This window comes from Papio anubis, chromosome 10 (assembly GCF_008728515.1).
Source record: "Papio anubis isolate 15944 chromosome 10, Panubis1.0, whole genome shotgun sequence".
NCBI lineage: Eukaryota > Metazoa > Chordata > Mammalia > Primates > Cercopithecidae > Papio > Papio anubis.
In genome coordinates this window covers 10,946,035-10,971,994 of record NC_044985.1, presented here as the reverse complement: position 1 = coordinate 10,971,994, position 25,960 = coordinate 10,946,035, and the positions used below count along the sequence as shown (strand labels likewise).

The following is a 25,960-nucleotide window of genomic DNA, read 5'->3' as shown; positions in this document are numbered from 1 at the left end:
CAACCCTCTACCCTCTGCCCGCCTCCCTGCCACTGCAGGCTGGAGATGAAAGGATTCTCTAGAGGAACTGAACAGCCCCAGACAAAAGGCCTATAGATAGCCATGGGGGACCCTCCAACACTTCCAGCCCAGTGTCCCTTGAGAGACAAGCCCCACACCCCTGACAGCCATTAGCTGGCTCTGAAGTGATTCATCCTTAAATAGGAACAGACAGCCAAGGTCACCAACATCTTATTACATAAAAGACAAAGACCAAAACAATCAGAGAAAAGGAACTCAGAGGAAACAGACCATACAGGAAGCAGAAGGAACTTGAACAAAACAATTCTAAGGAACTCCGTAGGAGAGATAAAAGGTCGCATCTACAAGACACAAACAGGATGCTGTCAACAGGGAGTGCTCGGAAAACAAGAAAGGGGGCTTAGGAATGGAACATATGATAACCACAGCTCAACATGCAATAGATGGGTTGGAAGATAAAGACTAGGAATCTCTCAGCAGAAAAAACAACAGCGGAATGAAAAGCAGGAAAAAGAAATTCGAACATTAGAGGTTATTCCAGGATGTACAACATTAGACTAAAGGGAGTTTCAGAAAACCGAAGATAAAAAACAGAAGGAAAGAAACAATTAAATAGATAATGTAAGAACATTTTCAAGAAATGAAAGACATGAATTTTCAGATGAAAGGGACACCATATGCCAGGAAAAGAGATGAAAAAAGACTTGCATCACAGCACATCCCTGTGACATTTCAACACACCGAGAGAAGATCCTGCAGTTTATGTAAAAGGAGTAAAAAGTTCAGGAAGCAAAATGGCATGGCACTCCCAATAATGCTGATGCCAAAACAAAAGACCCTCAAAATTCTGGGGAAAATGATTTTTCAACTTTTTTTTTTTTTTTTTTAAGATGAAGTCTCACTCTGTTGCCCAGGCTAGATTGCAGTGGTCTCAGCTCTCTGCAACCTCCGCCACCAGGGTTCAAGCTATTCTCCTGTCTCAGCCTCTTGAATAGCTGAGATTACAGGCATCCACCATCACGCCTAATTTTTGTATTTTTAGTGAAGACAGGGTTTCACCAGGTTGGCCATGCTGGTCTCGAACTCCTGACCTCAAATGATCTGCCCACCTCGGCTTCCCAAATTGCTGGGATTACATGTGTGAGCCACCGTGCCTGGCCTTCAACTTGTTTTATGTCCAGCAAAATGATGAATTATGTGTGAAGGTTGAACAAAGATATCTTCAGATGTGCAATTTAAAAAAGATTCCTTCCAGGTGCTCTTGGTCAGACAGATACTGGAGGATGTGCTCCAACACAACTAGAGAGTAAACCAAAGACAGGGAGACGAGAAAGGAAGGAAACAATTTGTGGAAAAAGGTGAAAGCTAAGGGAGCTGAGTGAATCTGGAGAACAGCCAGCCCAAGTCAAGCAAGAAGGCAGAAAGCTCTAGAAAAAACACTGGCAAGTATATCAGGTTGAATAGTGTCTCCCCAAAATTCATGTCAACCCAGCACCTCAGACTATAACCTTACTTGGAAATAGGATATTTTCAGATGTAATTGGTTAAGATAAAGTCATACTGGAGTACAGTGGGCCCCTACTCCAATATGACTGGCATCCTTATAAGAAGGCCATGAGAGACACACAGACAGAGAAGACACAGAGGAAGAAGTCCACATAAAGACATAAGCAGGAATGAGGCTGATGCAACTACAAGTCAAGGAATGCCAAGCATTGCCAGTCACCACCAGAAGGTAGGAAAGAGATATGGGATGGATTCTCTATCAGGGCCTCCAGAAGAAATCAACCCTGCCAACCCTTTGATTTCAGACTTCTGGCCTCCAGAACTGTGAGACAGTAAATTTCTGTTGTTTTAAGCCACCAAGTTTGTGGCAATTTGTTAAGATAGCCTTAGGAACTAATATAGCGGAAACAAACAAATAGGAACTGATAGATTTCCTATTGCATCTGATGATTTGGAAAATAAATAGCTTTGGAAGGTTGTCCAGAGAATTTGAGAGAATTGATGCTAGCAATATATATTTTAAAAAAAGCAAATGAAAAATGATTTCAGGAAAATAAAAAGTTAAATAAGATTGAAAGTAAAATTATTGTACACCACTTGTCTCAGTAGTAAACACTATTTACATAGATATGATAATGTATACACTGAATCTGATTTAACCAAAAATTATAAGAAACTGTAATGGAAGAATGGAGGTAGAGGATTAAGAATTTTATATTCTTGGTTGGGTGCAATGGTTTACAACTACAATCCCAGCACTTTGGGAAGCTGATGCAGGAGGATCGTTTGAGCCCAGGAGTTCAAGACCAGTCTGGGAGACATGGCAAGACCCTGTCTCTATAATAAATGTAAAAAATCAGCCAGATGTGGTGGCATGCACCTGTAGTCCTAGCTACTTGGGAGGTTGAGCCAGGAGGATCGTTTGAGCCCAGGAGCTTGAGGTTGTAGTGAGCTATGATTGCACCACTGCACTCCAGCTTGGGCAAGAGAGTGAGATTCTCTCAGAAAAGAAAAAATAATTTTATATTCTTATCTTCCACCATAAGGAGTCAATAACTAATGCTTCAAACAGACAAATCAAGAAACAGTAGTGTATTGTTTAGAAACACGAGAGTCAATCTTAGGAGGAACAAGTTTAAAGGGTGAAAGGGCATTAACTCTGGAGGCTGAGCTCGGGAATAAAAAGTGAAGGCAGGAGATAGCTTTTGTTTATTATAAACCTTGTAGTCTTTTGTTTAATTATTTAAACCAATTACATGAGTGACTTTGATAAAAATAACAATTAAACAAATGCCTTGGGCTGGGTGTGGTGGCTCATGCCTGTAATCCTAGCACTGTGGGAGGCTGAGGCGGGAAGATCACTTGAGGCCAGGTGTTCAAGACCAGTCTGGGCAACATAGTGAGACACTGTCTCTACAAAAAATAAAAATAAGTAAATAAAAATTAGCTAGGTACGGTGGTGCACACCTGTAGTCACAGCTACTCAGAAGGCTGAGGCAGAAGGATCACTTGAGCCCAGGAGGTTGAGGCTGCAGTGAGCCATGATTGAACTGTTGCACTCCAGCCTGGGTGACAAAGAGAGACCCTATCTTACAAAAAAAAAAAAAAAAAAATCTTGCCTCAATTCTTGGTGCTTTGGGCAAAGAACATGGGTTTTGAGAGGCACTTCTTCATTATCTTCCATCCTTAGTGCCAAGTTGGTGGGAATGTTTGAAAAATTTGTAATGCTTTAAGTCGATGGCTCAGTGTGGCCCCTGGACCAGCAGCATGAGTATCACCTGGGAAAATGTCAGAAATGCGGTCTCCGGCCAGCCCAGACCCACAGCCTCAGAGTCTCTGGGCAGCGAGTGCAGCAAGCTGGGTTTGGCAGACCCTCACCCATGCTCTCAGTCACTGAGTGGCAGCCTGGCTCATCTATTTCTTTTTTTTTTTTTTTTGAGACGGAGTCTCGCTCTGTCGCCCAGGCTGGAGTGCAGTGGCCGGATTTCGGCTCACTGCAAGCTCCACCTCCCGGGTTCATGCCATTCTCCTGCCTCAGCCTCCCGAGTAGCTGGGACTACAGGCGCCCACCACCTCGCCCAGCTAGTTTTTTTTTTTTTTTGTATTTTTTTAGTAGAGACAGGGTTTCACCGTGTTAGCCAGGATGGTCTCGATCTCCTGACCTCGTGATCCACCCGTCTCGGCCTCCCAAAGTGCTGGGATTACAGGCGTGAGCCACTGCACCTGGCCCTGGCTCATCTATAAAGCCTGCACTATCACTCTTTTCTGGGCACAGAGTCAGACCTCAGCTGCTCTGAAAAAGTCAAAGCTTTGTGTAAGTATTAAAAACCTTAAACGTGCTCACTCTTTTCCACTCAGGAATCCATATCCTGGGATTCTGTCTTACATACAGAAAACGCTTTGCCCATAAAGGTATTCATCACTGTGCTATTTATAATAGTGGGACAACCTAAATGTCCAAACAGTAGGTATGTGGTTAAATGCATCTATGTTATATTTATCCATCTATATGGTAGTTAAAATGTTTATGAAAGAGTTGAAATAATATAGAACATGCTTATGTGTTAATGGGAAGAAGCGAAATTCAAAATTCTTCATAGAGAATGACCACAGCTATGTGAGGAAAAACTGCAAGTAGAAAAAAAGGTTGGGAGGAAATCTCAAAAAAAGTTCAATCTGTGGGAATAGGGTAATTTTTTTTTTCTACTTAAAAAAATTTTTTTTGCAAGGTTTTACAGTAGGCGTGTACCCATTTAAACAACCTATCTTGGGGGAAGTCAGTATAAATTCAAGCAGGGGTCATTACCTTTGCATGAAAAAAGCTTCTCACAGATAGAGGGGCTTCAGGCTTTCCAGGGACCCCTTTGGTGTCTGGCAGGCAAACAGGTCAGGAGCAAGAGAACCACTGCTGTTTTATATGTTACTCAACTCTCAGCACCCAGCACAGGGCTGGCGTATAGTAGATGCTCCATAAAGATTTGAAGAAGAAAGGAAGGTTCTTGTTATTTCATTCAAACATCTTAAAATCCTGTGACAGAGATGTTATGACAATGCAGCTTTGTAATCTCTGAACACAGGAAGTGCTCGAAGAATGTTGAATAAATTACGATCCTGGTATTATAGATGGGGAAACTGTCCATGTTCATACAGTGGAATCCTGGCATATCTGGGACTTAAAGCTTAGTGAGTTGGGCTCAGTGAGTTGGGTGCTTTTTTTTCCGGCAGAGTCAGCTGCATAAGGCAAGTCCCTGGTCCCCAGGCTCTCTGGGATTGCTGACCTCTGGAGACACTGGCATAACCCGGCAACCTCCCGCTGGCCAAGGGTCAGGTGCTAATTGGGCTGCCAAGGTTCAGAAGCAGGAGGGCTCAGCCAGCTCTGCCAGCTCAGGCAGCTTCCCTGATGGGGAGACAGGGCCCTTGCAAATAAGGATTTAGACCAGCAGCAAAGGCAGCAGAGGGCACTCCTGGCAGGGACACTTCTTAAAGGCACTTCTTAAAGAAACCAAAAGAAGCTAATGCCGGGTGTACATGACTATCTCTGTAAGCCTCTGAGTCACTCACAGGAACCTGGCTCTCTGTCTAGAACTCCTTAGGGTAACTTTCACGTTTATCAAATGAACAACTAATGGATGAATGGATACAGGAATGGATGGAAGGGTGGGTGGATGTGTGCATGGGTGGATGGGTGGGTGGATGGATGGATGGACGGACAGATGGATGGATGGATGGATGGATGGATGGATGGATGTTAATGGCAGGGTGAAAGTTACAGGGCTTTGGAAACAGACAAGTGTTGGCTTGAATCCTGAGGTCTGTCTTTGTTTACTGTGTGAGTCGAGTATGTTATGTTGTGTCTCTGAGCTGAGGTCTCTGAGAGGCCCCTGGAGATCGCTGCGATGATTAAATGATACCAAGGCCTGGCACACAGCAAGTGCCCTCAAAATGGAAGTTGTTTATCGTCTTCATTGACGGGAAAGGAAAAGGGAGAGAGATGGAATGGGGGCCTGCACTTGGCTGTCTCGCTTTCATTTCCCCTCTTTCCTAGACGATGAATCCTGAGTTTCCTTCGGGAAGTCACGTGGTTTCAGTAGCTTAGGCCAATCAACATATTTCATTCTCTCAGGCCTCTGTGACTAGTTCAAGGGTGTCTATGAGATTTAAGCAGTCCAACCAGAGTGCGCCTTTGAATATTTGCTGCGAATGCTGGACAGAGTCTCTTCTTTCTCTCACTGGAGTTTGGTTCAAGGAAGTCTCTAGCCCAGAAGCTGCTGGCCATTCCACTAGAAACAGCAGCCTAACTATAAAGCCGATGTTACAGAAGGCAAAGTAGAGACAGAAAGAAACAGTGTTAAGCTGCTGGATTCAGCCTCTCCTGAAGTTGGTGATCCCTGGACTTTTCAGTTATATGAGCCAATTGATTTCGTTTATGTTTAAAGCTTGACAGATTTTCTGATGCCAGCAGTCAAAAGCATCCTAATACAGAAAGGAAGCAAGAAAGAGGATGTAGGAATGGACCGTCTGAAGGCAGATGAGGCAACGAGTATTGGGTAGGAACGAACTGTAAAAAGATCTAGATGCCAGAAACTGGGGCTAAATTTGAGCTATGATTTCCCACTTGACAGAGAAGTAAACTGAGACCAGAGGGTTAAACATCAAGGAACTCCTCTAAGATTACACAAGTTAGCTGGACGCGGTAGCTCACGCCTGTAATCCCGGCACTTTGGGAGGCCGAGGCAGGTGGATCACCTGAGGTCAGGAGTTCAAGACTAGCCTGACCAACATGGTGAAACCCTGGCTCAACTAAAAATACAAAATTAGCTGGGTGTGGTGGCACATGCCTGTAATCCCAGCTACTTGGGAAGCTGAGGTAGGAGAATCACTTGAACCCGGGAGATGAAGCCGAGATCACACCATTGCACTTCAGCATGGGCAACAAGAGCGAAACTCCAACTCAAAAAAAAAAAAAAAAAAAATTCACAAGTTAGTTAATTGTGGAGCTGGAACTAGTAGCCAAACCCTCTGACTCTCGACTCAGCGCCCCTTCCCACATACCATGCAAGTACCAGACCCAGGGAGAAACATACCCCATCCGAGTGCCACAAATCCCTGGAGGTACTTTCTTTCAGAGAAGAAGGAGATGGCGAGGAGTGTGTGAAGGTAGAGGCCTTCCACCAGCAGCCAGGAGTAGTTGGCCATGATGCAGTACTGGAACAGCACCATGACCAGCTTGCAGCCCGCCTGGACAGAGAGAGGCAGCTGAGCCCAGGCCGGGTGGCAGTGGGGCTCCCTCTGGTGAGTGGCCCCAAAGAGAGCAAGAGGGTGTTGTAGGGGCAGGAGCCAGGCCACAAGAGCGGACCTCTGGGGTTCAAGGCCATCTTCTGTGGCCTTCCTCCATCAGGCCCGCAGCATTCTCTAGAGAGTGGGAGTCCACAGACCTGGTGGGTTCAGTCAAGCTGGCCAATGAGCCATCACAGGAGCAGGAACTAGGTTCGAATGCTAGCACTGGCTGCCAGGCTAGATGAGGAGACAGTCCTTCAACCACAAAACTGTGCCGGATACTGCCCAATCCCCTCATTTTTTTCAGATGAGGAAACCAAGGCCTAGAAAGGGAAGAGATTTCTGAGCAAAGGGTTAAATCTTTTCTAAACTCAGTTCCCTTGCAAACACATAATGAAGGGATGTGCCAACTCTGTTAGGAGGCATCACTGATTATGGCAAAAATGGCCCTGGCTGGTCCATTGCACTCTCCACATATCTGATGGGAATGTCATAGAGTTGGACTTCCCTGATGCAGTGACTGACTCTTTTCACAGGCATGTCCCCTGCAGGGATCCCTGGAAGTTATGCTGATAGAATTGTGGGGCACCAGGCTTCTACACCAGCACAGCTCCTGTACCTCTGCCATGGTAGGGCCTTTGTCCTTTTCTTTGCATTGAGCTGTCCCCTGAGGATGCGACAGCTCCTGGGATAGCCCTAGGGCTGCCGCAAAGACAAGCTCGAGAAGGAGGAGCACCCAGTGCTGCCTGTGAGACAGTGGTGGTTCCTGCCTTATGGCCTTCCCAGAGGCTCTGACTCCAGGTAAGGCCCATTGTTGACTTGTGAGTCTAATGTTTAGTAAAACTTGAGAAGGTTCCCTGCTGGGGCATTGCTGGCCTTGTCCACTGCTGGTCAGTAATGAAGCGTGGCTAGGATTTAAGGCTCCTGACTCCCAACAAGTACTCTTGTTTCATCCTGGAGACCTCCTTGAGAGACATGGATCCTACTTGAAGAACCTCTCAGTCTGAGTCAGAAAACACACACACACACACACACACACACACACAACTATGAACAATACAAACAGGTGAGTGGTAGGAAATGGCAGGCAGGCTGGCTGAACTAATCTCAATTTCCAATCTGTTTTCTCCCTTGCTCGCCTCTACAATAGAGACTGTGACAGGAAAAAACTCAATCACCCTGCTTCCTTTGCAATTAAGTGTGGTTACATGATTCAACTCTAGCCAATGAGATGCAGGTAGGAGTTTCTGGGGAGGGTACCTTTTCTCAATAGAAAGGCAAAGCTGCCCAAAAGAAAAAAAATGTTTAACCTTTTACCATGTAAAGCATGACATCAAAGGCCTACTCTAAGGATGGCAGTGCAGAAACAGGGAAAAAGACTGTGTCCCTCATGGCATCGCACAGCCATTGCGCCACCTTATCTGCAGACTGCTTCTGTAGTAAACAGTTCCCATTTGTTTAAGACTCCAATATATAGTTTTCTGTTATTTGCAGCAAAGGGAATCCCAATTGACACACAGGGTGATTGCAATGAATTGAGTCATCTGGGCATTTGGAAGGAGAAAGGGGGTTAGATTTAAGAAAACACAACTGTTTTATCGCTAACGCGTTTATACAGACATACTGGCCCGTGTTCACCCTTTTCTCTTTATGACCAACCCCCACACTCTCCAGACTGGGTCATCTTTCTTCAGCTAGGAACTGGCAGAAGTAGGGAAAAGAGGAATCTCCCTCTATATCTAATTCCTAGAGTGGCTAGTTCACTCCTGGACACTGGGAGTTTACGGCAACCCCCACAAGCTTCTCTCCTACGTGACCCAGATTGTGCACATGTGGCTGTGGAATCTCCCTGAACCTCCTGGCCCAGCGTCAGCACTGGCCACTTCATCCTTGGTATTAAGTGCAGCCTCAGCAGGGGCTTGGAGGAAGGATAACTAGGCTACTTCTCTCTCCAAAGTTAGGCTGGGGAAGGTAGGCAGGCCTGGCGACACCCCGGGGCACCCAGGCATATTACCCTGTGGGCATCGCAGTAGGCGACATCATCTGAGGAGAAGAGCACAGCGTCCTTGATGAAGTTGGACAGGGCGCGAAGGATGAAGGACACGAACAGGTGCATGTGGATGTAGTTGCGGGTGCAGTGGAGCCTCCTGCAGGGAGAGAATGTAGGGCCATAGAGGCCAGAGTCTGCTGAGGGGCTGGGACTCAGCCAGGCCCACCTGCCTCTAGTGCACTGGGGAAACTGAGGCCCTAGACTTCAGCTCTTTCTGGGTAACACATTCTGTGAGCATAACCTGAATGAGGACGAGGGTCCCCAGATGGCCAGTCTAATTTGCTACATGCTGTAGTGAAGAAAAAAAAAAGGCCAGCCACAGTGTGGCTCACACCTGTAATCCCAGTACTTAGAGAGGCCAAGGCAGGAAGATCACTTGAGGCCATGAGTTCACATATTGAGACCTCTGTATCTACCAAAAAAAAAAATTTTTTTTTTTTAAATTAGCTGGACATGGTAGTGCCTGCCTGTATTCCTTGTACAAGAGGCCGAGGTAGGAGGATCGCTTGAGCCCAGGAGTTCGAGGCTGCAGTGAGCTATCATTGCCACTGCACTCCAGCCCCGGCAGCAGAGCAAGACCTTGTCCCTAAATGAATAAATACAAAGCTGGGGCTCTAGGGGCAACATTGTATTCTGCCCTGAACTACCACCATCTCCAGCTCCCAGAATTGTTTTGCGGGAGGGGTGAGGATGGCAACCAGAACGGGAGAGGGCTGGGGGCACAGAAAGAACACAGGCTGCGGGGAGAAAGAAGACTTTGGCTCTGCCACTTAGCAGCTCTGTGACCTTGAGCAAGCCTTTCCACTTCCCAGAGTTTCAGCGTCCTCCTCTGCTGCAGGGGACAGAAGTCAGTTACTTGTTCTGCTTCTTCTGGGACCGGAAACAGGCTTTCTTCTGGGAAACCCATTCCGCTCTGGATTGGAAGGGCTCCACCCTTCTCACCCTCATGACAGACTTGACCAATCAGAGCGCTCCATCGCTATCCATAGTGATTGGCTCAGAATTGAGCATGTGACCTAAGCCTGGCCTATGAGAACTCAGAGGACTTTTACTGGAACCAGGAGGGAAGAGGCTCTCGTTGGCCCTGGTGTTGCTGAGCTAGCGGGATGAATGCCAGTAACTACTGGTGGTTGTCTCTGCCACTTCTGCAGAAAGCCTGCCAGAGGATGAGGCCAACCCAGAGCAGAGGAATGGAGGGAGATAGACCTACTGCTGCTGATGCCGCTGAACACCTAGATCCAGCCATGCCTACAGCAGATGCCTCTGAACTTGCCACTTATGTGGGTCAGGTCGCTTTTGTTTTTCTTACGCTGTTTCGAGGTGGATTTCTGTCTCTTGCAACAGAATCTCGCTAGTACTCCTGTAAAATGGGGTTCCTGTTACCTATCCCATAGCATTGTGTGAAAATTAGAATAATATATATAAAGCGACCGGCCATAAGTTCTCAGTAGTGCCTAGTAAATGTTGAACAAATAAAGGGATGAATGAGGTGACAGGAGCATCGATGTTTTGCCATAGGTCAGCTTTAGATCAAGAGATGACAAGGTAGTTTACTCAGACCTTCCTCTTTCTGTCCTGGGTGGCTGAGAAGAGACCCAAAGTCTGTGCCTGGGGAGGGCTGGGGTATGGAGAGCTGGCAATGTGTTCTCACCGGAAAGCACAGAGGATGCCAAGGGCGACCAGGAGCATGACCAGGGAGGAGCTGTAGCCCACGGTGTACATGACTTTCAGCTTCAGCAGGTAGGAGTGCTGCAGAGAGAGGCACGTGTCAGCCCCGCCGGCCCTCCTGGCTAGCTCTGCCCTTCTGTGCCTCACTGCACCCGCTTCAGGCAGCTTGAACCCCACCAACGCTGCTATTCTGTCCATACCCCAAGGACGCCAATACACAGACACATAACACCGTAACATCTTGGCACTGGAAAAGCCCTTAGGGATCATCTGATGCCAATTCAAACTTCCACCTTATGTATAGGGCCCCTTACCAACTCTCTGAATTCAAGCCTTTGCTCGAATACCTCTAGAGACAAAGTGCTCACTGCCCTTTGAGAAAGTTATTTGGTGTAAAACAGCACACAATATTAGATTTTGTTTATGTGAAGTTAAAATAAATTACTTGCACCACCTATTGGTCCATTTTGTGTCTTCTGGAGCCACTTAAACTGGATTTGTCTCTTATATAAGGCCGTTTTATACAGAAAAGTTACAAAGGTCATACAGGGAGGCCTGCCACTTTTTAACACAGCTATTCTGCCTATCTGTTTCTCGTTCATTTTCTCTATGTCAAATATTCCCTGTGTCAGGTCAGATGCGGTGGCTCATGCCTGTAATCCCAGCACTTTGGGAGTCTAAGGAGGAAGGATTGCTTGAGCTCAGGAGTTCAAGACCAGCCTGGGCAACATTGTGAAACACTGTCTCTACAAAAAAATTTAAATAGCCAGGCATAGTAGTGCACACATGTGGTCACAGCCACTCAGAGGCTGAGGTAGGAGGATCACTCCAGCCCGGGAGGTCAAGGCTGCAGTGAGCTGTGATCCAGCCACTGCACTCCAGCCTGGGTGACAGAGGAAGACTCTATCTCAAGTAAATAAATAAATAAATACATACATACATACATACAAAAATATTCCCTGTGTCTTCAACCTCTTTCCACAATCCTTCAACCATTAGTTAAATTAATATGCTCCGGTTTGTTAATGTTCTTCTTCAATAAGACCCCCAGAGCCACATAGCTGAAAAGCTCCAGAAGCATTCTCTGACCAGGAAGAGGTAGAAGGGCTCCATCACCTCCCATCTCCCCTGATCTATACATTGCGCGCCTATGCAGCCAAGCAGGCATTCACTTATCCAGCAGCCACTTCACACTATTGGCTCATCTTTGAGTCAAAATGATCTAAGTGGAATATTGGTCAGAAAATTAAAAGATCTGACCAGGCATGGTGGCTCACACCTGTAATCCCAGCACTTTAGGAGGCCAAAGTGGGTGGATCACTTGAGGTTAGAGTTCGAGACCAGCCTGGACAACATGGAGAAACCCTGTCTCTACCAAAAATACAAAAATTATCCAGGCATGGTGGTGTGCGCCTGTAATCCCAGCTACTTGGGAGGCTGAGGCAGGAGGCTTGCTTGAACCCAGGAGGCGGAGGTTGCCGTGAGCTGACATTGCACCACTGTGCTACAGCCTGGGCGACAAAGTGAGACTCTGTTGCGAAAAAAAAAAAAAAATTAAAAGATCTGCATTTAGGTTCAAAAAATAAAGTGGTATCAAAAAGAATCAAGGGAATAAAAATTAAAAGAACAATGTTTACCAACCAAACTAAAAATATTTAAAAGTAATAATTTTCTCTGCAGGTGAGGGTATAGTGGGACTAAAAACTGGTTCGATCTTTCTGGAAGATAATATAGAAATACGTGTCAAGAACCTTTGAAATATGACCCTTTGACCTCCCTTCTTCCTCCAGGAATTGATTCTAAGAAATAATCAGAAATTTAAAAGCGTATTTATACATGAAGACGTTTATCACAAAAGTATTAGTGATTTAAAAAACCCAAATGTCCAACAGTAGAATAGTTAAATCCATTATTTTAAATACAAATGACTTTCACGCTAGACCACTAATAAAATGTTGTTTACCAAGAGTTTAAAATAAGTCAGGACATGCTGATACATTATTACATGAAAAGGCAGAATTCAAACTTTACACGTGCAATGTGATTCTAGCTATATGTAAAAACATATTAGGTTGAATTATATGAAAATGGATTCTGCTGACAATTTTTAAAAAAATACATTTTAGGCCAGGCACGGTGGCTCAACCCTGTAATCCCAGCACTTTGGGAGGCCGAGATGGGCGGATCACGAGGTCAGGAGATCGAGACCATCCTGGCTAACATGGTGAAACCCTGTCTCTACTAAAAAATACAAAAAGCTAGCCGGGCAAGGTGGCGGGCGCCTGTAGTCCCAGCTACTCGGGAGGCTGAGGCAGGAGAATGGCTTAAACCTGGGAGGCGGAGCTTACAGTGAGCTGAGATCTGGCCACTGCACTCCAGCCCGGGCGACAGAGCGAGACTCCGTCTCAAAAAAAGAAAAAAAAAAAAAATTTTAAAAAGAATGATATGAAATTACCTTTTTTGTAGATCAAAAATGATTGAATATCAACACAAAAAATAAAGAAAATAAAAAAATTGAATATCAGCCATTCCATGTGGTTCAATCTCATACATACAGAGAAACAAGATTGTAAAGAGATATGGTCGATGTTAACAGTGGTTAACTTTGTATTATAGGCTTGCAAATAGACTTGTTATTTTCTTTTATGATTTTTCTATACTTCTACTTTTTCTACAGTAGATGAGGGCTATTTATAACCAAAAGAAAAGGGTAATTAATGTTTTAAGAAGGCACAAGAATAAAATAGGGGAAACCTGGCTGACAGTCTTCATGGGAAGATAACCTTGAGGTTAGAAAGACCCAAGCTCCATGATGTCACGCAGTGTACTGTAGAGAAAGAACACAGGCTTCAGAGCCAGGAGACAAGGGTTCCAAACCTGGACTGTGACTCATCAGCTGTGTGACCTTGAGAAAATTATTTAACTCCTTTGAGCTTCATATTCCTCATCTGCAAAATGGGAATAATAGTATCTACCTTGCAGACTTGTTGGAAGAACAAATATGGTGTCAGATAGAGTACCTAGACAATGCCTTGGCATGTAGGAAACACTCAGTGTATGGTCATTTTAATTTGTCCTCACCCCACCATCCTCCTTCAAAATGAGTCAGCAGTTTGAGATGGTATGAATTCTGAGGCATGAAATAGCTCAAAAATTAGCTCTATTCTCAGTTACACTGATGGAGTGCTGTGGGCAGCTGGCCACATGGGAAGGTTTGGAGAGGCTGGGCATGTTATTTTAAGAGTCACATTAATAAACTGAAGTATTTCTGGAGGAGGGTGATCGTGTCATCTGAAGAGTACAAGAAAAAACTGGGTCCATGACACCTGGAGGGGAAAAATACACACTTAGAGGAGAAAAGTGTTAGACTGAATGACATGTAGAAGAAGGGCCAGCTGGCCCTCATGTGTGAGCTCCAGTTGGGGGAAGTTTCCAGAAAGGAGGTAGATTTTTGACTCGGGGTGATGGAAAATTTTCTTTTTTTCTTTTTCTTTTTTTTTTTTTGAGACAGAGTCTCGCTCTGTCGCCCAGGCTGGAGTGCAGTGGCCGGATCTCAGTTCACTGCAAGCTCCACCTCCCGGGTTTACACCATTCTCCTGCCTCAGCCTCCTGAGTAGCTGGGACTACAGACACCCGCCACCTCGCCCGGCTAGGTTTTTTTAAATTTATTTATTTATTTTTGTATTTCTTTTAGTAGAGACAGGGTTTCACTGTGTTAGCCAGGATGGTCTCGATCTCCTGACCTCGTGATCCACCCACCTCAGCCTCCCAAAGTGCTGGGATTACAGGCTTGAGCCACCGCGCCCGGCCAACTGAAAATTTTCTGACAGCAGGAGGTAGCCTTTGATGGGAAGGCTACCATGTGACATTAAGTTCCTCACTGATGTAACTGCTCTCCTGAGAGCCAGGAGTCACCTCTCAAGGATGAGAGGAAGATCCTTGAAGGGCAGTGGGTTGCTTTGAATTAGTGGTTCCTGGGCTTTGGGACATCAAAGACCTGTGAAATGTCAAAAAATTGAGGACCACTGTGTTAACCTATAATCTCGCCATCTACAGATGAGCCGCATTGCGGAGGGCATCAGCCTCACTCCTGGGGATGCCCAGACCAGCCTGCAAGAGCCTGAAAAGGCACAGGGTGACAAGGGTGGGGTCAGGCAGAAGATTCTGCACTGTCCTGCGGCTGTGGCCATTGCCTGCCAGGTGACCAGCCCGCCTCTCATGTAGACCCGTTCCTGCCTTGTAAGGCAGGAACCATAAGGCCTCAGCCATCCAGAAACAGCCTTGCTCCCTGGACGTTTCATGTGACCTTTGGTCCTTAGTTTTTTGTTTGTTTGTTTGTTTTTGAGACAGGGTCTCGCTCTGTCACCCAGGCTGAAGTATAGTAGCACAATCATGGCTCACTGCAGCCTCAACCTCCCTCAACCTGATTGCTTCTGAAGCCCATTCTCTGCATTTCCAGTTACGCAAGCCACATGTGCTTATTAAACCAGTTAGAAATGCGTGCTATTTGCAGGACAAAGCCTTCTTACGAACCTTCATCCCGCCACCCATCAAGATACCATCCCTTTTTAGTTTTATGGATTTTACAAATTTGATACAAATAAGTCCCCTCTCTTCATATAAATCGATGATAGAACTGTTCCTCTGCAAAAGACAGAGCCCACTCACCATCCCTCCAGGACCACAAGTGCCCACTCCTTGTCGAATCTCCTTATTAAATCATCCCACTCTGACCAGATCTGAAGACCTCATGTATGTTCCCAACGGGATGACAAGCCCTGGGAAGGGAGGAACTGCATCCTCTCTCTTGGAGCTGGTCCTTCTTCACGTAGAGCAAGACTGATGCGCTATAGAGAGAGGGGTCTTTGCGAAATGCAGAAGAGGGTATGCTCTGCCGCCCAACTTCCTCCTTTCTCCTTGAATTCTGCCACTCTCCACCCATGCCTTCTCCCATAACCTCACCCTACCCTCCCAGGGACAAGCGAAGCTTGCCCATATTCCTTCTAGGAAGTTTAGCTAATGGGACCTGCTGAATGTACTCCTTGGAGGGACACACACCTCATGGGGAGGCATCAGAAGACAGAGGATGGAGCACTGGCGCTTTTGGAGCTAGACTCGGTTTAAATCCTACCTCCACTACTTTATAAGCATGTTCCTTAATCCGTGAGCCTCAGTTTCCTCTTCTGCAAAGTGAGAAAAACAATGAATGTACAGGGTTATTTTGAGGATTTCATACTAGCCACCAGCCAGGAAGGCACTCAGTAGATGTTGAAGTGCACAGCAAATATTTACTGGGCCCCCATAGGTGCCAAGCATTGTGCTGGGCACTGGGACCTGGAAACGAACAAGACTCTCTGATTTGTCACCATGATTTTGCCCAGACCCAGCCCTGGCTCACAGCAGGTCCTCAGTGAGCGGAGTGAATGAATGCCTTTGAGGAGCGTGTATTGTAGTGAGGGAGATGGAGGCGTGTGGCACACGCTGATCATTGTAGTGTAACATGGTAGGTAATAGTTGGAGGCCACCGCCGAGCTCTAAGGGAGCCCTTCCCGTGGGGAGGGGAAGAAAGGGCTGGCACTGATGGGCTCGAGTGGAGTCTCGAAGGATGTATAAGAATCAGGAAGGAAAAGAGAGGAGGAAAGTGCTCTCCAGGCAAGGGGCCCTAACAGGGACAAAGGCCCAGGTGGCAGGCAGGATGGCATGGTGTGCATGAGATTTGAGAGACAGGGCCATCCTGGGAAAGGACAGTGATGCAGAGTGAGCTGAGCCCAGACAGGGTCCTGATGGCCACCCTCAGAGGAAGACTCTGGAGGTCCCCAGAAAAGGTCAGCCAATTGCTGAAGGCAGCATCCTCTCAGCTCGGGTAGCTTTGCAGCCAGACTCCCTCCTTGCTTATCAGCCAGGAGACTCTTTCGAATGCTGTAAACATTTGTTTTTTTTAAGAGACAGGGTCTCACTCTGTCCCCCACCGCCCAGGTTAGAGTGCAGCGACACAATCACTGCTCACTGCATCCTCGAACTCCCCAGCTCAGGCGACCCTCCTGCCTCAGCCTCCTGAGTAGCTGGGACTATAGGCACGCACCACCATGCTCAGTTAATTCTTAAACATTTTTTGTAGATACAGGGTCTCACTATGTCACCCCACTATGTTGCCCTGGCCTCAGGCAATCCTCCCACCTCATCCTCCCAAAGTGCTGGGACTACAGGTGTAAGCCACCACACCCAGCCAAAAGCAAACATTTACCACGCACTTACTGTGACCAGGCACCCATCTCAGCATGCACATATATTAATTCACTTAGTTCTCTTGACAAGCCTACATTGTCAGCATTATCAACACCATTTCCCAGATGAAGAAACTGAGGCACATTGTGATTAAATCTTCCCCAGCCCCACTAAGGTCAAGGTCGGAATTCAGACGCACCAGCCTGGCTCTGAGCATTTAGCCACCATGTTAGTGTCTCTTTCAGTTGAATGAAACAGCACCTCCAGTCTCGCGGTGGTATGTGACAGTTCCTACCTGTGCCTGGGGTCCTCCTAACCCTCATCTCCGGGTTGATAGACCAGGGCAGTGAGGCAGACCCACTGACACCTGTGCGAGTAGGAGGCGGGGGGACAGGGGGCAGCCCTTACATCCTGACCACTGTCCCAGGCCTGTGCCACCCTGTCCTCTCCCAGGGCCTCTTCACCCCACAGGTTCCTGTCCCCGGGTTTGTGGGGTGGAGGTTGACAGGCTTACCCGCTTCTCGTTGGAAGAGTCGTTCACGTTAACACCACAGGCCAGATTAGGCCTGGGGAAGGTTTCTGACCAGCCATCCTGTGTGCAGTTTCGGAACAAGGAACCTGTGGGTGCCAAGAATCCTGTAGGTGAGCCGTGGGCCCAGGCGCTGTGATTTTCACAGTAACATCTATTGTAACATGGAGCTGCTACAACCACTTTATAGTGTGGAAACCGAGGCACACGGCAGTTCCGGAACTTGCCCCAAAACCATACCCTAGTGAATAGGGGGAAAGTGATTTGAATCCTGGGGCTCGGGCTCCAGAGCCCACGCTCTTAAGCACACACCACGTGCCAATCCCCCTTCTCACCCCAGCCGGGTGCTGCTTCTGACCCCAGACCCTGCCACCGGTTAACAGGTGGGTCCCCTGGAGAATCTGTGGTGGCTGCCCAGCACCTGGCCACTCCCATCGTGATTTTTTCTTAGGCTCTTATTTTTACTCATCTTGCTCCACGGAAGTTCTGTTTTAAATGGAACTTCACGCCCTGCTCATGCAGCCATTTGAAACCCACCAGAGTGCCATTGAGATGAACCCCTCCAGGCAGCGCCCCTCACGGAAGGGTGGAGGGTCCTTTAGCCACGACTTGTAGGCCACCCCTCTGCATTTCTCTGCATAATAGATCGTGAGACCACCACAGTCCTCCAGTTCAGCTGCTCACTGCCCCCCACCCCTGGCACGAGGCCACATGCTGGGCCCTCTCACCACGTGGGCCGTGGTTTCCCCACCTCCCCAGTGCCTGGCCCAGAGCCTCTGCTTATCAAACGCGGGCTGGCTGGCTGGACAGAAAGGCAAACTGAATGGGGATGAAGAGCCTGCCCTGAACTCTTCTCCTAGGGAAGAGAAGAACGCTTCCCCGCTGGAGCTTTTACAGCAGGAGCCCAGCCTGCGGAAGGGAGCCACCAGCCAGGAAGGAAGTCTTGGAAGGCCACCCTGAGGAGTTTCCCTCCTCGGGCGGAATGGCCCGGCTGCATTCTGTACTCTAAGCTGCCAAGGAGGGCTGGGATCTGGCTCCCCAGCTCGGTTCGGTGTAGGCGTTGCAGCGTGCACGGTGCTGATGGCCGAGTCCTGTGGGTGGGAGCCCTGCCACCCCTTTGCTCTCACTGAGCGTGGCATGCTTCTTTACACAGACCTCAGGGACTGGGCCCCTGGCTCACAGGGTTTAGGGTCTAATCCTCACAGTGCCCCACTGAGGGAGGTGCTGCTGCCCATTTTACAGGCCAGAACATCAGGGCCCAGAATTGAGTTTGGTGCCCAGCCACAGTGTATGCCGTCACTGTTCTGCCCTCCCACCGGGCCCTCTTCCTGAAGTCTCAGGGGCAGCGTTAGTACCAGGAAACCGTGTCCTCTGAGATCTGGGCATGCCTGCCCTGTGAAGCCTCAGGAGGCCTGGAGCCCGGGTTTAGAAGCAGCCAGATCTGAGTTTGAAACCCAGTGCAGCCTGTTGGTCGCTGTGTGACCTTCGGTGTGTCATTTCTCTGTGCCACAAAATCATCACCCACACTGCAAGAGTGAGCAGGGAACATGAGAGCACATGGAAAATGCCCAGGCTGGTGCCAGGCACAGAGCAGGCACCGAGGCATCATTCCCCTCTCTTTTTGGCCTTTCTAAAATAGGCAGGAGTGGGTGGGGCTTGGAATCTTGGAATTTAGGGGAGGGGTGGGAGGTTTCTGGAATTAAATCAAGGGAGTTAGGTTGTCAGATGGGAAACAACGGTGGTCAAATTTAGGCTGGGTGGATGGGAAGGCGATTTAAGGGAACACAAACTCCCCCAAGGCCAGAATCGAAGGTTATCAGACAGTGCATGGCTAGAGACCGGGTTCCCTGTGGGCTCGCCCAGGGCAGCAGGCCTGCCTGTTTGGGGCCCTCTCCTCACTGACCCAGCAGGACTCCCAAGACAGATGCTGCATGTGACCCAGGCCAGGTGCCCAGAGCTGCTAACAGGGCAGGGCCCCCGCCTTCCACCCTGCAGAGCTGCAGAGCTGCCTCCCCACTTCCCCAGGGCTGAATTCCTAATAGGTAAGGGAACCTTAACCGGGCACAGGCCAGTGTGCACCGCAGGGGAACCCGAAAGCATGTTTGTGTGTGTGTGTGTATATATATATATATGCAGTTTGGGGAAAGCCAGTCCAAAGCTTTTATCTGATTTTCAAAAGGCTCCGGGACCCTAATTAGGTTGGAAAACATGACAGCTTTAAGGCCAGATCCTCACTAAGTAGGAAGAGAAAGAGGGCCAAGGGGACACCGCTGGGGAAATGTGTCTTTTGATAAGGAACTCTGGAAGACCAGCGTCCTTTTCAGAATCAAAGGAACACACCCTTGAGGGGGCGTTCTAGGCCGGGCATGAACGGAAACATCTGGGGGCAGAATCGGCCTGCGATTTCTCTAGTCACATGGACCCCACCCCCCCGTCAGGACCCATGTAGTAGGTGCCCCGAAGGGAAATTAATTCATTTTCCAGAGCACCTTGTCCTCACTGGGCGCTCCCCCTGGGGTTAGGGTTGGGGGCACCACCTGGGGAAGCCTGCCTTCCTGCCGGGAGATGAAGGGGCAGGGGTCTAATCAGACCCAGAAGTAGATCTATGGGGAGGAAGGTGGGGTGGGTGGGAGTTCTTGGTGACAAATTGAGGCCAGACAGGTGTTGACCTGTGCTCTGGGCCACCCACCCCGAGGCTGGGTATGAACAACGTGGCCCCCACCACCTTGGAGCGAGCCCAGAGCCCAATAGTCAGGCCTTTGGAGTGGCCCTGCAGCCCCACAGCGACACCATGTGGCAGCGAGAAGAAACTGCAGCAGAGTCTGCACAGGACCCCAGCTTCCATCCTCACGTTATGCGGACATACCGGGACCCCCTAAGCTTCCTGCGGTGGACCATGAGCAATCTAAGGGTGGGGGAGCCTCAAGAGGGAGACACTGAGCCTTTACGTAATGAGGCAGGGAGGGGTTCAAGCAATTAATTGAGAAAAAATGTGACAGGACTGGCACCTGGTCCCTTTGCGGCCGTGAGCACCAGCTCTGCCTGTCCCCTCTGCAGAAGGGCAGAAGGGACCGTGCTGGGGGAGGCGGAGGCACTGTGGCTCTGGGAAGGCTGAAAAGGGAGGGCTGTAAAGGAGAAGAGCTTCCAGTCCTTTCCATCAGGAGAAAACCCCGTCAGCTGTGGAGGAGCACTGCATGGGAGTCAGAAAGCTGAGTCTGGACCTGACCTTGCACCTGACCAGCCTGGGGCTCCAGGTCCCCCACATCTGGACTCATCTCCTGTGTCCTGAGCTCCCAGGACCCCAGAGGCAGGCATGGAGGGGCCACGCTGGCAGGTAAAGTTGGTAAGCTTGCAGGGGTGTGTGTGGCAGGGGTGAGGGAAGGAAGGTGGGAAGGAGAAAAAGGAAAAGAAGGGAGAGGAGTAGGGGAGAAGGGACAAAATTTATTTCCAAGCACAGCCTTACAGGGCAGGTCTACTTATTTTCCTCATTTTACAGTCAAGAAAACTGAGGCTCAGCAACAGTGAGCAACTTGGATCCTGGGGCTGACTGGCACCCAGCTAAAAGACATTTCCCCTTGCAGTTAGATGTTGCCATGTGACTGAGTTCTAGCCGAAGGAATGTGGGCAGAGTGGGGTCCTTCCCAGGCCGGCCCCTTATGAACCTCTGCCATGTGGTCCTCAGGGTCCTTTCCCCTCTGCCAGTCAGCCTGGAAACTGCGTGACACCACAGTTGTGAGGTGTGGGGTGCTGGAGTCACCGTGTGGAGGAGAGCTGCATGCCCATCAGGAACACCTGTTTGCTGTTTTGGAGGGTTTTTTTTTTTTGTTTTTTGTTTTGTTTTGTTTTGTGTTCTTGAGACAGAGTCTCACTCTGTCGCCCAGGCTGGAGTGCAGTGGCACGATCTCCACTCACTGCACTCTCAGCCTCCCAGGTTCAAGTGATTCTCTTGCCTCAGCCTCCTGAGTAGTTGGGATTACAGGTGTGCACTACCACGCCTAGCTAATTTTTGTATTTTTAGAAGAGATGGGATTTCACCATGTTGGCCAGGCTAGTCTCGAACTCATGACCTCAGGAGATCCACTCACTTCAGCCTCCCAAAGTGCTGGGATTACAGGCGTGAGCCACCGCACCCGGCCTGTTTTGGACTTTCTGTGGACAAATTTGCATGAAGGCTTTGAGATATGGGGCATTGTCTGTTACAGCAGCCAGCACTACCAAGCCAGGAAGTGGAGGAGCGGGGTTCAAGCCTGTCTGCCTCAACCTCCCCAATTCCCATAGCGTAGGGTGTTGAGTGAGGCTTCGAGGGAGCAGCATGTTCCCCAGATATGTGTGTGAGTGTGCACACATGTGCATATGTACAGCAGAATTATGGTGAGAAGAATCTGCCCTGCCTTCCCACAGTCTCTGACCCATGGTCATCTTTGCCTTGCCTGACTTTGAAAGGCTGGTGGGTTTTAGTGTTAAATCACCTGTTCTTGTTCAGGCTTCATCAGGCAGCTTTCCTGTCCTGAATGGACCAGGAAAGAGGGGCAGCTGCACAGCTTTTCTCAGTTCCTGTTATTATTACTCTTTACCGGATCAAGGGAAAAGGCCTGTGATCTGCAGGGCGGTTTATGGTGACTAAATGAGCCCATGTGTTAATATAAAAATGCCCAGTGCATGGTCGACTTCTAATCAATGTGAGTCAACTAGGAAAATTCTTAAAACTGCAGTTGTGTTCGGGTAAGAGAACCCCCTGCTCCAGGAAGCCAGGGGCTCCCAGGGAGCCAGTTTCTGAGCAGGGCCTGACAGAGGAAGGAAGAATTCTGGAAGGCCAGGCCATTAGGGAGCCTGCCACTGCCAGGAGGGGATCCAGACATGGGGACTGGAACAAGGCCCCTAGTTGCTAAGGGGGCAGAAACATGGAAGGAAGGAAGAGAGCTCCTAACGGAAGGGCCTGGGGAAGACAGAAGCAGGCCCAGGCTGGCTCCCTTACTGCCTTCCCCAGTGCACTGCCTCCCGCCCCCTTGCTTGAGACCCTGAGAATTGAGTCCACCCCACATTCCCAAGCAAGGCTTCCAATTCTTTGCAGTGATCTCCCCCCATCATTGTACCCATACTTGTCCTCAGAAAAGGTTCCTTGGCCTCCTGCCTCTAAGCCGAGGCCCCACCCAGAGGGCCACCCCCCAGCCTCTCTGCCAGGCCCCATGGGCTGAGTGGTTACCATTTCTGCTGGTGAGCATCCGGAGGAATCTCGGGCACTCCACCTCCACCATCCGGCCCGGCACAGAAGAGGGCCAGCAGCTTATGTTGTCCCACATCCCCTCACAACCTGCCAAGAAAAGCAGCATCAGACAAGGATGGGGGATGGACCGAGGGCTGCCCTAACATGCTGTCCACATCGCCGACACCCTCGCCTGCCTGGAATTCCCATTAGACTACTTCCAAAGTTCCCAGTAGGTGCTGACTCCTCGGGACCAGGAACCAATAGTGTCTAATGCACCTTTTCCTCTTCGGACCCTTGGACTCTGCCATCTACATGGTAGTGCTCAGTGTTGAAGATAGAAGAAAGTAAGAAAGGGAGGGAGGAAGGGAAGAAGGAAAGAAGGAAGGCACCCTCTCCTATAAGCTTTGCAAGTGAAGGTCTGGATTTCTCTGGAGCAGATGGCACATCTGTTGGCCAATCAGTTTGCATTAAATGACTAAGCAGCAGTGGGCGTCCCTCCTAGCTGCATGGTATGACTACCTGGGGAGCTTTAGAAATAGACATAGCCGGTGTGGCACACAGGGATCCTGCACAAATTGGTTTGGGTGGGCCCAGGCATCATGTCCTTTAAAAGCCTTCCAGGTAATTCTAACGTTTGACTGCAGGGTTGAGAACTCTTGCCCCACGGTTCTCAAATTTCAGCTTGCATTAGCATCACCCAGAGGGATTATTAAAACACAGATTGCTCAGTAGGTCTGGGGTGGAGCCTGAGTATCTGCATTTCTAACAAGTTCCCAAGTGATGCTGATGCCGTTCGTCCTGGGACCACACTCAGAGCCACTGCCCTGGCCTATGGACACAGCTCCACAAGGGTCACCACTTATTTGCGGCAAGAATATTATTGAGGATGTTGCTTTCTACATCACTTGAGTTCCCTTGATGAGGCCCCTCCCAGAAGGAGAATCTGGTCTCAATGCAGTGAGGAGCTGAACTTATTGTGAACAGCTAGTATACATAGACACTGCATTTGAAGCTGGTTTCTTCTTTGATTTGGCTGCTAGGAAGCTCAGAGCTAGATGTTTGGCCCACTTCCGAAAACTGAAAGACTTTAATAAAATTAAGACTGAAAGACTTGAATAAAAAAAAAATCACTAGGTGTTTTCAGTGCAAAACTAGGCATTGTCTAAGTACAGCTTTCTGTATTATCTGATTCAATGGGGTGCCGGGCCTTTTGTTGTCTTCGAGCTTTTCTGCAACTCTGTAACTTCTAGATGATTGGCAGCAATGCAAATGATTCTCGTCCATAGGCACAATCATTATTGTCCAGTTGAAATACGATTAATTTCACTTCTCTCCCTGTGTATTCAGCCAGCTTTGCATCTATTTGTAAATTCATATTACCATTCTGTCTTATAGGTACGGTACTGTATTAGTCTGTTTTCATGCTGCTAATAAAGGCATACCTGAGACTGGGTAATTATAAAGGAAAGAGGTTTAATGGACTCACAGTTCCACATAGCTGAGAGGCCTCACAATCACGGCGGAAGACGAAGAAAGAGCGAAGGGACTTCTTACATGGCAGTGGGCAGGAGGACACGTGCAGGGAAACTCCCCTTTATGAAACCACCAGATCTCATGAGACGTATTCACTATCACAAGAACAGCATGGGAAAAACCTGCCCCCAAGATTCGATCACCTTCCGCCAGGTGCCTCCCATGACACACGGGAATTCTGGGAGCTACAATTCAAGATTAGATTTGAGTGGGGACACAGCCAAACCATATCAGGTACTTTGAATTCTATGAACCAGTGATAAGATCTTGCTGACTCCCTCACAAATTAAACAAGCTGTTCGGCAGGTATTCTTTTGACATTTGTGTGTGAGCTGTGACTGTACTGTCTTTTAAGACATCATTTCACGTAACCACCCACCAATTCTCCCAAAGTTGATCCGAGGGCAGCCACGCAGGGAAACTGCTTCTTGTGACAGATTTCTGTTCCCCGTGCCCTCTGAGAGGTCATCGCTGGGGCCAGGCTTGGAAGCGGCTGGAAATGAGCTGAGGGACACCCATGAGGTGAGCCGCAGTCAGTGGTCCTCCAGTTTGGGGAACGTGGCACAGGGCAGAGCCCAAAAAGAAAGAGCCAGGACTCGAGTCGGCTGACCCGGGCTCCAGGCCCGCCCCACCTTGCCAGCTGCCCTGCTCGCTTGCTCGTCTCTTCTGGGAGGACCAGCCCCTCCCTCCTGAGGCTATCCAGAGGAAGAGCTCAAAGCCCACCTCAAAAGCCTGCCTGGAGCAGGCACTGGGACTGGCAACCCCTTTCCCACTGGCCTCCCCAGGCCTGTTCCTTTCTCATCTGGACTCAGGAGGTTGGACTAGGCTGGGTCTCCTGAATGGTGGCAATCCTTAGCTCTGGGGACTGGGCGATGGATGCGGTGTGCAGATGTCGCGGGAGTACCCAGATGGCAAATGCTCAGCTTTTTAAGGAGCAAGAATCTATTTTCAGGCATGAATCTGACCAGACCCAGAGCATCCATAGTGTCCTTGACCCCATCATTCCCTCTAAGTGAAATCTGCCTGGCGACCTGTCCCATTGCAGAAGCGTGAGCCTCCAGTCTACATCAGAATGAGCTGGGTGCCTGTCAGAGATATGCAGATCTCTAGGCCCCAGATCCTCCTTGTGAGGCCAGACCCAGGAATCTGCATTTTAAGAATTCCCCAAAGACGCTGCTGCAGCGGTTCCAGGACTTGCTTTGAGAATTTCCACTCTGAGCCTCCCTGCTCCTCACCGCTGAGCGTTCCTCATTTCTAGGCTCAGCGCTACCGCTGGTTCCCAGGAGTAATTCACAGGCAGTGAGACAGGCGGTCACAGACCCACCAGTGGGGGGTCACTGCCAGCTGTGTCTTCACCTTGGTGCCTGGGTACAGATGCCTCCCCCACCACCAGGCAGAGAGCCCAGGAGAGCAGGCTCCTGGGGCTATGATGGGCCAGGCATAGCACAGGTGCTCAGCAAACAGCAGATGAACAAATGAAGGGACGCCAGCTGGAACCGCTGCCTCCCGCACCAGTCCCCGCCAGGCACCCCTCGTAAACGGGCTTTCACCTTGACACCCAGTTGACTTCTACATTCTGCATTCAGGGCCTGCCAGCTCTGGTGTGGTGCCGATGGGGAAGAGCCCTGTGCGTCCCACACTTGAGCTCATGTAATCCCATGGCAGTGCCCCCCAGTTCCCGAGGTGCCTGGCTCTACCCCCACTTCATAAATGCGGCAATCAAGCAGAGCCGGAAGTGGTTTCCCAGGCCACACAGCCAGGGAATGGAGGGGATGAGAGCTGTCTTCACCCAGCCCTCCAGCCACCTGACCTGTCTCCAGATGACACTGGCCCCAGCTGCCTAGTGCCCTCCTTGTTCAAGCCAGGCTCTGGGAACTGGAGAGAGGTGGGGGGGTGGGGAAGGGTAGGGTAGGCAGGGCCAGGGCCTGGGTCAGGGAGGATGCTG

The 25,960-nt window shown here is 49.1% G+C and overlaps 1 protein-coding gene across 1 annotated transcript in view; it reads right to left on the bottom strand.

Annotated features, from left to right (window-relative positions):
* The window catches only part of SCTR (secretin receptor), a 79,490-nt gene that overhangs the window by 14,197 nt on the left and 39,333 nt on the right, over nucleotides 1-25,960 (bottom strand). The window contains exons 4-8 of the mRNA XM_031651181.1: nucleotides 22,480-22,587; nucleotides 17,262-17,365; nucleotides 10,506-10,603; nucleotides 8,819-8,951; nucleotides 6,612-6,765 (exon numbers count right to left, since the gene is read on the bottom strand). Coding sequence (XP_031507041.1) covers nucleotides 6,612-6,765; nucleotides 8,819-8,951; nucleotides 10,506-10,603; nucleotides 17,262-17,365; nucleotides 22,480-22,587 — 597 coding nt within the window. The remainder of the gene's footprint in view (nucleotides 1-6,611; nucleotides 6,766-8,818; nucleotides 8,952-10,505; nucleotides 10,604-17,261; nucleotides 17,366-22,479; nucleotides 22,588-25,960) is intronic.